The 13,158-nt window shown below is 47.6% G+C and overlaps 1 protein-coding gene and 1 pseudogene across 1 annotated transcript; one reads left to right on the top strand and one right to left on the bottom strand.

Annotated features, from left to right (window-relative positions):
- Nucleotides 1-289: 289 nt before the first annotated feature.
- LOC117191021 lies at nt 290-12,783 on the top strand (annotated as a pseudogene).
- On the bottom strand, nt 7,078-8,709 carry LOC117191019 (V-type proton ATPase 16 kDa proteolipid subunit-like). The gene has a single exon (XM_033395996.1). It carries the CDS (start codon nt 8,673-8,675, stop codon nt 8,196-8,198), a length of 480 nt encoding a protein of 159 aa, XP_033251887.1. The 5' UTR covers nt 8,676-8,709; the 3' UTR covers nt 7,078-8,195.
- Nucleotides 12,784-13,158: the final 375 nt, after the last annotated feature.

The raw sequence follows: 13,158 nt of genomic DNA, 5'->3' as shown, positions 1-13,158 counted from the left end.
GGCTCTTGGCTTTTGTGATCTGGCTAATGCTAATGCACAAACAGCATTCAAGGTTAAATTAAATTAGCTGCGAGAAGAGCTCCGGACCAGCTCTGCGAAATGATTATGGATGATGATTTATACTCTGACCGATATACCATACATATGAACATATACACAGTAGTATTCACATTTGACCTATTGCCAAATATCCACCAGACCAGACCCAGACCCAGACCCGACCCAGACAAAGTGACACGCGTCTCAGCAAGCCTACATGGAAAACTCACAACATAGGCACAAGCTGAACTCAACGATCCCTGAAAGACTATGAAATCATTTAAAACCTTCAGTCTCTGAGATTTTACTAATTTACTAATAGTTCGAATGCAGAACCAGGTAAGGCACAACCTCAATTCCATTTGTGAAAACAAAACACAGAAATGAATGATGAATTCTTCGTAGAGCTATATTTCTATGATCCATTCAATCTCAAAAGCTTCCAAAACCATACTCAAACTTCTTGTATCAAATCTTGAGTGAAAGGTTCATTGAGAATTAGTTTAGAAATGGTTTTTGCAATAAATTACCATTTCCCATACAATATACATATACAGATACATGTATCAAAATATTTAAACCATACCTATATAAAAACATTGGGTGAAGTATTATCTTTTAAGTACTTACAGCATGGGAATCGTTTCTCTCAAAAAAAACTCTGCTTCAAAGATCCGTCAAAGTTTCTATGGCGAATCCCCCCATTGTGTGTTGGGGCAAACAAACTTTTGAATGATTTTTGGTGTTTGTTGGTGTGGTCGCGGTCTCCACAATCTTCGAATACTCTGTCCTGGCTTTGTATGGGTGTCCAAACGATTGCCCACCTGCAAGACCAGTAATTGGCCCCAAAAACTTTGGTATTTTCATAGAAGCAGGCCCCGCACGAAGTCAACGTCAACGTGCCACCACCAACAACAACAACAACAACAACAACAACAACAGCAACAGACACAGCCACAATGTGGAGGCCGCCCAAAAATGGTCTTTGTTGGTTCTTAGCGAATTCGCCGCAGGTCTCCCCTCAACCGCGCACCCTCCTGGCCACCTTTCCCTACTCCATCACCGCCCGTACCTCCACTACCAGAAAAGCTTCGTCGCTGACACCAATTTGGCTTATTAGAGTCGAAGTCAAAGTCTGAGTTTGGGTCTGGGGTTTGGGGTTTGGGGTTTAGAAGCACTTGAAATACCAAAAAAAAGGCAACTCTACAGTTATACCCGATACTTAGTCAGTATGGCTCTCCTCCGGCAGACGCCGTTAATATTAAACGACACGACAAGGAGTGCGTGCGAGAGAGACAGAAAATCAGTCTGAGCGTGACGTCGGGTGCTGCGTAGCCAGTGCAAATTGATTTGTTCCTTTTGGCTATACAAATTATCTGATCTGATCCAGATTCAGCAATCTGATATATATGATCATTATCTATGATTCTGCGTTTTTAGTTTTCTCGTATCCTCAATATTGTGGATGCAACAGATTTTCGTTCTTTGTGGGGGCGGAAGGGGGTGGGGCGAAATTTTGAGATATACGTTTTATAGTGAGATCTAACAGGAGTGCGGATACCAAATTTGGTTACTCTAGCCTTAATAGTCTCTGAGATTTGTGAATATCCCCAGATTTGCATCCTTTGCGGGGGCGGAAGGGGGTGGCGAAATTTGGAAACAAACTCGTCTCGGTCCGATATATTAGGAGTGTGGATACCAAATTTGGTTGCTCTAACTTTTGTAGTCTCTGAGATCTATCTAGTCGCCAATGTTTTACTCTAAGCAAAGCCGCCTATGCTACGTGTGTGTTAGAGAGAGACAGGGCGAGAAAAAATGAAATTGTTTTCTTGATGCTGGCTATAATAATTATACGATCTGGTTCAGATTTTGCACTCTAGAAGATACAGTCATCTTCTACGATTCTGCGTTTTTGGTTTTCTCGTATCTTTAAAATTGTGGATGCCACAGATTTTCGTCCTTTGTGGGGGCGGAAGTGGGCGGGGCGAAGTTTTGAAATATTTTTAGAGCAGTGACATATCACAGAAGTCTGGATCCAAAACATCGTTGCTCTAGCTCTTATAGTCTTTGAGCAGTAGGCGCTAATAGGGACGGACAGACGGACAGACGGACGGACGGACAGACGGACAGACAGACATGGCTCAATCGACACGGCTATTGATGCTGATCAAGAATATATATACTTTATGGGGTCGGAAACGATTCCTTTTGGACGTTACACACATCCACTTTTACCACAAATCTAATATACCCCAATACTCATTTTGAGTATCGGGTATAATCAGTCTGAGCGTGACGTCGGGCGCTGCGTAGCCACTGCAAATTGATTTGTTCCTATTGGCTATAAAAATGATCTGATCTGATCCAGATTCAGCAATCTGATAGATATGGTCATTATCTATGAATCTGCGTTTTTAGTTTTCTCGAATCTGCAATATTGTGGATGCAACAGATTTTCGTCCTTTGTGTGTGCGGAAGGGGGTGGGGCGAAAGTTTGAGGTACACGTTTTATAGTAAGATCGAACAGGAGTGCGGATACCAAATTTGGTTACTCTAGCTGAAAAATTAGAAGAGTTTTTCTAATCAATTACCGAAAACTTTGGGTGGCTGTAATTTAAATTATTTATTTGGCGGGGCGAAAAACTTGATACGCTCGATCTAATTCAAGGTTGGCGAACAACTATATTTTCTTCACAATTCAAATCTCTTACTCTAGCTAACCTACGGTGGCAAAGCGGGGCGAATTCGCCAAGAGCGAGCTTTTATTGCGCTCCCGCTTTGCCCTAGCCTAACTTACACTAGACTTCATAATTCAGATCAATAACTAATAATTGTGGCCATGGATGGAAGGTCACGCAACACCGGCCCCGTTGAACGCCTGCATCGGCTTCAACACATTGGGAGCGGCGTTAATTTGTGTATGGGCCGCCGAAAAACCGCTCCAGTGCTAGTCCTTATTTCGACGACCCTGACCATGCCGTCCTCTCCTGCGTGCGTGGCGATGACCCTCCCACGTGCCACTCCTGAGGCGGCAGATTGTCCTCGGCCACGATGACGAGGTCTCCTTCCTCGAGGTTCGGTTGCTGCTGGTGCCATTTGCCCCCCAGGACATATTCGCGGGACCATCGCTGCCAAAACGCTTGCCTGACTGACGAGACAAGTCGCCATCGCCGCAAGCAACTGAGACTCTCCTGGTCCGGAGTCCGCAGTGCTGGGGGGGCGATGAGCGACCCGCCTGTCAGCAGGTGCCCGGGTGTTAGGGCCTCGCCGTCGCTTGGATCTTGGCTGATGGCTCCCAGCGGCCTCGAGTTCATTATGGCCTCGATGCCGACGAGGACTGTGGCGAGCTCTTCGGCGGTTAGGAGCGCGCTGCCTACCGCGCCCGTAGGAGTAGGCTCTTGGCAGTTTTTACACCTGCCTCCCATAGCCCTCCCATGTGAGGAGCTCGCGGCGGTATGAACGCAAATTCGCATCCGTTCTTTGACGCGAAGTCGCGAATTGCGTCTCCTTGCTCGTTGAGCCTGATCCGCAGAGCGCTGAGATGGCGGCTCGCTCCCACGAAGTTCGTCCCGTTGTCGCAATGAACGACTTGGGGATATCCTCGGCGCTCGAAGAACCTTTGAAAAGCCAACAAAAAACAATCGGTTAGATCGGAAACTATTTCTAGGTGAACCGCCTTGGACGCAAAACAAACAAAAAGCGCAATGTATGACTTGTATGGGGGCCTTCCGCGAATTTTCAATGTCGTGTGCACTGGTCCACAAAAATCAACGCCGCAAATTGAAAATGGGCGGAGAGCACGGAGTCGATCTGCGGGTAAATTCCCCATGAGTTGCGTCAGCAATCGAGGCTTGCATTTAAAACAGCGCATACACGATCGAACTGTCTGACGGCAGACCTCCTGAGCGTTCACTATCCACACGCTCTGTCGAAGGATGCTCACAAGTGCTCGTGGGCCGACATGAAAATTCGAATGGTGCAGATGACGAATATAGCTTCGCACGAATTGCGAGCGCTTAGTCAAAAGCAGAGGAAACTTGGCATCGTATGATATAGGAGCTTTGGCTAGTCGCCCCCCCACTCGCAACAACGAAAAGTAGCACCAAGTCCCTGTGTCTTCATGGATGAATCGGTTCAACCGCTGAAGACTAGGACCAATTGTAGATCCTTTCCTAACCTTTTCAATTTCTCCTTGATACTCGTGATGCTGGATGATTTCGACAATTTTATAAAAAGCTTCATTGTATTCGGTCGGTGAGATAGTTTTTTCGAAATTTAGGCTTGGGTCTTTACATTTTCTTATAAAGCGGAACACATACACGAACACTCTAAGCAGTTTGAGGTGTGACGAGAATCCCTCGATGACATCTAACAGCTCCGAACTTCGCACAGCCGCGGTCAACCCGACCGCAGTCTTCCTCTTTTCCAGCTGAAGATCATCGGAGTGTTCGAAATGTGCGTTCTTGGGCTAGTTTTCTTCTTCCTCTTTCAGAAATGATGGTCCTTCGAACCAAATTGACTGAACGATTTCGTCGACGTCACAACCTCTTGAGACAATATCTGCTGGGTTCTGTTTCGTGGGTACATGCCGCCACGTAGCATCATCTGACCACTCTTGAATCTCAGCCACTCTATTTGAAACGAAAGTCGACAACGACGATGGATGAGACCGGATCCAATGGAGAGTTACCTCTGAACCCGACCAATAAACGACTCGTTCCATGGGCACGTTTAATAGGGGCTTGATTCTGTGACAGAGATCTGCGAGAAGGTGAGCGGCACATAGCTCAAGCCTTGGGAGCGTTTTGGTCTTGAGCGGCGCTACTTTGGATTTCGAAGTCAACAATGATATTTTTAAACCTTCTGCAGTTCTGCTACGTATATAGACGCACGCTCCATACGCTCTCATGGAGGCGTCAGCAAAGGCATGTATTTGAACCGGTGACATCGGATCGGAATACACAAACCGAGATATGGATATGTCTTCCAATTGAGATAGTGTATTTTTCAACTTATTCCACGCTGTTTCCAAATGCAGCGGGATCGACTCATCCCAATCTAGTTTGTTAAGCCAAAGCTCCTGCAATAGGATCTTGCCTTTTATAACGATAGGACTTAATAAACCAAAGGGGTCACCGATAGCTCGGAGACCCATAGCTGAATTGTCAATTTTGAACTTAAAGGCATCGTCAGTAGGTAACCATGAGATTCCTAACGCCTTTGTCGACTCTGAATCCGAGATTGTTATGGGTTTGGCTGTGCTCTCAGATGCGGTGATCTCGGGTGAGTTTGAAAACCACTTAGTCAACTCAAACCCTGCGGTCTGAAGAACCTGAGACACTTCTGACTTAATTGCCCTTAGCTCCTCTACGCATGCAGCACCAGTCAACAAGTCATCGACGTAAAAGTCGGACCCAATAACGTTAGCAGCTCTAGGGAATGAGAGCTTCGCAGACTCACTCAACCTTTTCAAACACCGGATAGCTAAGAATGGGGCTGGTCCAGTCCCATAGGTTACAGAGTTGAGCTTGTATAATCTCAAGGATTCAGAAGGATCTCTTCTCCACACTATGAGCTGAAACTGCCGATCCGCTTCGTTCACCATCAATTGGCGATACATCTTTTTAACATCAGCAGTCAGGGCAAACCTGTGCAGACGGAAACGGAGCAGTGTCGAGTATAATTCCTCTTGAATGGTAGGTCCCACCATCAGAATGTCATTTAAGGCCACCTGTGAGGACGTCTTGGACGAAGCATCGAACACGACTCGGAGCTTGGTAGACGTACTTTGGGGCCTCACAACACACTGATGAGGGATTACGTAGTGTGAAGTAGAAGGAATCGTATTGTCAGTAGGAGACATATGACCTAAGGAGAGGTACTCTTCCATGAATTCCAAGTACATTTTCTTCAACTCAGGGTCACGATGCAATCGTCTTTCAAGCGACAAAAACCGCCGATTCGCAACCTCAAAGGAGTTGCCTAAACAATTTGGATCTGATTTAAGCGGGAGCCTTACTTCGAACCGACCTGATGATAGTACCTGAGTCGTCTTACGATAGTGTTCTTCACATAGCTTGTGCTCAGGTGTGGCAATTTTCTTGGTAGATGGCATTTCTTCCAGTGACCAAAACTTTTTCAAGGTCCTATCGATGGATACTAGCAACTCTTCACTGCAACTCAAACTGTTTGTAATTTGAGGAGCAGAACTCCTGGAAACATATTTTCCCGACACAACCCAGCCAAGAAGGGTTTTCTGAAGAGTTGGAAAGTCAGGACCTTGTTTAATTTGACCAACAGCTAATAATTCAAAGAACGATTCTGCTCCAATTAACAAATCTATTCTATGTGGCTTGTAGAAATAAGGGTCTGCCAGTGGTAGGTGCTCTGGGATTCGCCAGTCAGTCACATTCACTGACTGCTCAGGGTGATAACCTGAAATTGATTTCAGGATCCAAAAATCAAAGGAGAACTCACTACCATTTATTCGCGACTTCACCACTGTGTGTATTTTATCCTTTACTTGAGAATTAGATTCACCAATTCCAAGCAAGTTAATACAGGACTCCTCTCTACGGATCTGTAAGCGATTAGCGAGGTCCTCGGTAATAAAATTTGTTTGTGATCCAGAGTCGAGCAGAGCTCTGGCCAGAATGTGTTCACCGCTCTTAGTTCGGACGCTTACGATCTACGTAGCCAGAATTACCCTGTCCAACGCTGTCGCATGCAAAAGTGGCTATGTGGAAGATTGATTCTGATTTGATGGAGGAGAAGGACTCTCTTGGGGTGGAGGCAACGCGAGACTATTAGCCGACACTGTGTATCGATGCAATAATGTATGATGTGAGCGGCTGCACACTCGACATTTATTGGCTTTGCATTTTACAACAGCGTGGCCCTTTCGCAGACAATTAATGCATAGGGATGCCGACTTAGCAAACTCAAACCTTTGCATCACCGAGAGACGCGAAAATGAAGGGCAATTTGACACTACTCCTGACTTGCAGTAGCTACAAGTTTGCTGAGTTCTACTGTTGGTGGAAGTGGAAGAACAAGCAAATGAACTGCGATTATGTTGCTTGCTTGGCATGACTTTGTCTTGCCTTGGCTTGGTCGATTCTTCAGCAGACAGATGCTGGTATCGACGATTCAAGACTTTCTCAAAGTCGGACCAAAGCGGCAACTCTCATAAGTAAGCTGTTCATCCCACTTTTGTTTCGTCACTGGGTCGACTCTGTTTAAAACGAGATGAATGAGCATTGCATTCGAAATTTTTGTATCATCTCCGAACGACAGTAACGATCCGTAAATCGACGAAACAGTATCGATTAGAGTTCTTAGAGATGATGCAGATTGATGCGACATTCTCGGCAGATTGAACAATGTGGAAATATTATTCGTGAAAATCAAATAATCGTTGTCATATACCCGTTTTAGGCCAGCCATGGCCTTTGCCTCGGTGACTTGGAACGTCTTTATTGTTCCTAATGCTTCATCAGAGAGGCACGAAATCAAATGATTAAATTTTTCGATCACCGGTATGCTGTTGTCGCTATGGACTAGTCTCTCAAAAAGGCTAATGAAATTTTTGAATTCCGAGTGTTTACCACTAAATTTGGATAATGCCAATTTCGGAAGTCTAGCATGAGTTGGGGTGAAGAAGACACTGGCTTCGTCTCGCTTGCTGCATCAAAGGCGGCGATAAGCGACATTATATTTCCTTTGGTGACAATTATCAGCTCTTCCAACTCGGCTGCATATGCATCATCACCTGTTATGTCCTCGATTTGCTCCTGCAAATGGTTAGCTTTTTCAATTGAAGCATTCAAACAATCTAATCTACATTGTAATTCCGGTAATTGCAAAGGAATCGACCCTTGATCTAATCGATCCTCTAAGCGGCGAATGCTTTTTACTCGACTTTTGAGCTTAATCTTTAAGTCTTCAAGAGTGGATTTACTTTTTTCTGCCATAATGTTTGTGTATGAAGATTTTACACAACAAACCACTATTATTTCTATTTATTTATTTATTATTATTATTTATTTTTTTTTTATATGTTTGAACGAGAACGATAATCGAAAACGAATTTGAATTGAATGTCGAGGCACGAGGTATCAAGGGAAAGAGTCGACACTTTATTGGGATCGAAAAGACTACATCTTCGTGTATAAATAAATGGCAACAATCAGCCCGTAGAGACCCAGGACTTCGGCGAAGATGAGGATCAGTATCATGCCGACAAAGAGTCGCGGCTGCTGGCCCGTTCCCCTGACGCCTGCATCCCCAGCAATGCCGATGGCGATTCCTGCAGCGAGTCCGGGCAGGCCCACGGACAGGCCGGCGCCGAGGTGGATGAAGCCGTCGTGAACGGTGTAGCCATCGTTGATAGAGCCCGCGATCAGCACGGAGACGACCAAGCCGTAGATGGCGATAATTCCCGCCATAACCACCGGTATGAGAGACTTCATCAGCATCTCTGGCTTGGACACAGCCATTTGGGCAATACCCATGCCGGACACTGCAGTGCCGTAAGCAGCTCCAAGGGCGGGGAATATAATGGCAGTCGCGGCCCCAACACCCCCTAGAAAGATCGCATATGGCGGGCTGGTCTCTTGTAGTCCAGCGTCGTACATTATCTAAAACCTTTTGCAAGTGACGGCCGAAAACAATATACCCGTTAGATACAGGGTAGCGCGTCACTTGGCAAGTAACAGCCGAAAACAATATACCCGTTAGATACAGGGTAGCGCGTCACTTGGCGCACCGTTAAGCTCAAGAGCGGCAACGAAAATTCTCCCAACAAATACAACGCAAGCAGCAGTGGAGAAGCGAAAACGAAATAATGCACAGGTGCTGATGCTTGTATGTATGTGTGGGTATTTTCTATACGCCGTGGCTTGGGTGAACGAACGAACAAACTTTGTGAGGTTCTAACGACAAGAAAGGTATAACAAAATAAAAGGATGGGGGTACAGTACAACAGTACATATAACTGTTGCGTCCAAATAGCGGTTCACATATGTCTGTCTTTATCGCAGGGCATCCCTCGGCGGTAGCAGAATTTGCACAAAAATTATTGTTGGCGCGACCGACGCGATGATATTTTACAAATTGATTGCCGATTGCACACACACACGACGCGGGCAACGAATATGTTTGCATACATATGTATACTGCAATTTCTTGTGTCACTGTCACTTATTGTTGTTGCCTATAATTCACTTTACAGTCCACCCGGGGGCGCCATGAAAAATTAGAAGAGTTTTTCTAATCAATTACCGAAAACTTTGGGTGGCTGTAATTTAAATTATTTATTTGGCGGGGCGAAAAACTTGATACGCTCGATCTAATTGAAGGTTGGCGAACAACTATATTTTCTTCACAATTCAAATCTCTTACTCTAGCTAACCTACGGTGGCAAAGCGGGGCGAATTCGCCAAGAGCGAGAGAGCGAGCTTTTATTGCGCTCCCGCTTTGCCCTAGCCTAACTTACACTAGACTTCATAATTCAGATCAATAACTAATAATTGTGGCCATGGATGGAAGGTCACGCAACACTAGCCTTAATAGTCTCTGAGATTTTTGAATATCCCCAGATTTTCGTTCGGAAGGGGGTGTGGCGAAATTTTGAAAGAAACTCGTCTCGGTCCGATATATAAGGAGTGTGGATACCAAATTTGGTTGCTCTAGCTTTTGTAGTCTCTGAGATCTAGGCGCTAATGTTTTACTCTAAGCAAAGCGGCCTATGCTACGTGTGTGTTAGAGAGTGACAGGGCGAGAAAAAATGAAATTGTTTTCTTGATGCTGGCTATAATAATGCTACGATCTTATTCTGCAGTCTAAAAGATATGGTCATTCTCTACAATTCTACGTTTTTGGTTTTCTCATATCTTTAAAATTGTGGATGCCACAGATTTTCGTCCTTTGTGGGGGCGGAAGTGGGCGGGGCGAAGTTTTGAAATATTTTTGTAGCAGTGACATATCACAGAAGTCTGGATCCAAAACATCGTTGCTCTAGCTCTTATAATCTTTGAGCACTAGGCGGTGAAGGGGACGGACAGACGGACGGACGGACAGACGGACGGACGGACAAACGGACAGACAGACAGACATGGCTCAATCGACTCGGCTATTGATGCTGATCAAGAATATATATACTTTATGGGGTCGGAAACGATTCCTTCTGGACGTTACACACATCCACTTTTACCACAAATCTAATATACCCCAATACTCATTTTGAGTATCGGGTATAAAAACCGCAACTTGTCATCGATTTTTGGGCGGGGCTTGGACTAATCTTGGCATTTATACACCTCCATTATCCATTGCAGATGGCCGAAACGATCAGCACTGCAGCCAGCAGCATGGAGCTGGCCCTCAAGGACACCAGCCCCTCGGTGGCAGTGGGAGGGGGCCTCATAGTGGATATGACGCCGACCACGGCAGCACTGTTGCACCACAATGCACTGGCCCTGCGCAGCCTTAAGAAGGCTGCAGCCCATCGGGATGCGTCCGTCTCGGGATCCGCCTCGAAATCAGAGCTCCCGGAGCCGCGCTCGCCGACGCCGATACCCACGAATCTCAGTACTGGCGGCCCCCACTCGCCGCCCATGACATTCCGCTGCGAGAGATGTGACAATTTCGAAACGAGCTCCCGGGCCTCGCTGCTCCTCCACGTGGTGCAGTGTTTGGCCGGACAGGCGGCTGCGGCCGCGGCAGCGGCCTCGGTCCGTCTGAAGAGCGAGGATCTGGGGGAGCCGGAGAACATGAGCCTCAGCCACATGGACACTGGAAAGCCATCGTCGGACAACGTCGGGGGTCCAGCTCCTCGGCCAGCTCCTCGCCGGCGGGTAATGGCAGTGGCAACAGCAGCAGCTCCAGGAAGATCTTCGAGTGCGACGTGTGCAACATGAAGTTCTCCAACGGAGCCAATATGCGGCGCCACAAGATGCGGCACACGGGCGTGAAGCCGTACGAGTGCCGAGTCTGCCAGAAGCGATTCTTCCGCAAGGACCACCTGGCCGAGCACTTTACCACCCACACCAAGACGCTGCCCTACCACTGCCCCATCTGCAATCGCGGCTTCCAGCGGCAGATCGCGATGCGCGCGCACTTCCAGAACGAGCACGTCGGCCAGCACGATCTGGTCAAGACCTGCCCTCTCTGCAGCTACCGGGCTGGGTCCATGAAATCGCTGCGCATCCACTTCTTTAACCGGCATGGGATCGACTTGGACAACCCGGGGCCCGGCGGCACATCCTCCCTGCTTCTGGCGCTCGAGTCGCAGGTTTCGGCGGCGGCGGCTGCTGCCAGCTATGTCCCGCCCGGCATGAGTACCGTTCCCGTTCCCGTGCCCGTTACAGCCCAGCAGCAACAGCAGCAGCAGCAGCAGCAGCAGTCGTCCTCGGTAGCGCCTCCTCCTGCTAGTCATCAGAGCGACAGCGGGGAGTCGATGCGCTCCCTGGAGAACGCCACACCGCCCATGCACTTCCTCACGCCGCACGTGGAGATCTCCCCGCTAAGCGAGAACGGGAACACGGAGCTATTCAACGTAAGTTCCACTCGAGCATCTCCTCCACCAATCCCCCTTGCTTATTGTAAGCCCCCACAGCTAATTTGAGTTTGGCGTGAATCTGCATTTCAGGGCAACAACAATAACAACATCAACAACAGCAACAACAACTGCAGCAGCAGCAGTAACAACAACAATTGCAACAGCCACAACAACAACAATACAATTAGTGTGATTAGCAATGGAAGCAGCGAGTCCAATGCGGAGAAGGTGAAAGATCGCGCCCTGATCATGCAGTCGCCGGTGGAGCTGCAGCTGCCCATGGACTGCAACACAAAGGCCACACCCATCTCGTCGAGCACCACGACAACGACGAGCTTCAAGAGTCATCTCCAGCAGCACCACCATCACCATCACCACCACCACGAGAATCACATAACGCCCTCGATCAGCCTGATACCAATCAAGCAGGTGAGTGTTAGAGATGGGGTAGATCTACCGAATGATCATAGGCTAATATGTACTCGTTTTAATGCAGGAGCCAATGACAGAGGATGTGGACAAAAAGTTGCAGGTCAACGGCAGCGATCCCAGCAGCGACACAGAACAATCTTCCAACCACAGCAGCAACAACAACAACAACAACAACAGAACCTCACTGATTAAGGTGGGTAGATCGGACGATCATTATCCTATTATCCAACGATGCTTACGATGGTTTTTTGTTGACTTTTGACCAGGTCTCACCATTGAAATCTCTCCTGCGAGAGGATCTGAAACGTCGAATATGCGCCAAGGCCAACAACCGGATCACACGGAATGCCACACCCCTGGAGAAGAACAGCGTGCTGTCGAACAGTCTCAGCAATGGGTCGGGTTCGGGTTCTGGATCGGGTGGCGTAAACAGCAGCAGTAACGGCGGTGGCACGCCCGCATCAGCGGTGCCGAGTCCCAGCAACGGGTCCGGCTCCACACAGATCTGCAACGGCACGATCACGTCGACGGGGCAGGATGGGGATCTGCTGAATCGCAAGCTCATCCTCACCTGCCACTTCTGCGGCATCGAGTTCCCCGACGAGACGCTCTACTTCCTCCACAAGGGCTGCCACTGCGAGAGCAATCCGTGGAAGTGCAACATCTGCGGCGAACAGCTGAACAACGTCTACGTCTTCAATGCTCATCTGCTGAGCAAGAGTCATCAATAGCAGCCACAGTTCGCCAGCGGCATCTAAGCCTGCTTGCTGGCACTTTGATGGGGTGGGGGCGGTGTGGTCTGGCGCAGGAGGAGAGAACCTCCACACCTGGACACGGATGCGAGAGCAAATGCAAATTCGAATGCGAATGCTTATTCCGAATATTTACTTAGCTCAATTTTGAGAGATTTTCCACAACCAGGCACACAGTTACGCTCAGAGCAAATGATTATACACCTACCATCTAGTTGTACATCTAGATCTACGTTTACATCTACATTATACATACATATATAGTTATATATAGAGATAACACTCATCATATTTTTATGACCTGCATGCGGAGCCTCTGCCGGCGAGGCAGCATGGAATGAGAGCTACGTAGTTACCTTATCCCTTAACGAATCG

The sequence above is a fragment of the Drosophila miranda genome, assembly GCF_003369915.1.
Source record: "Drosophila miranda strain MSH22 chromosome Y unlocalized genomic scaffold, D.miranda_PacBio2.1 Contig_Y1_pilon, whole genome shotgun sequence".
Classification (NCBI taxonomy): domain Eukaryota; kingdom Metazoa; phylum Arthropoda; class Insecta; order Diptera; family Drosophilidae; genus Drosophila; species Drosophila miranda.
Note: the sequence above shows the minus strand (reverse complement) of the source record. Positions and strands in the feature narration are given on the sequence as shown.

Excerpts from the sequence above, each read along its gene's own strand:
- LOC117191019 (XM_033395996.1), bottom strand. The coding sequence starts at position 8,675 with ATGTACGACGCTGGACTACAAGAGACCAGCCCGCCATATGCGATCTTT.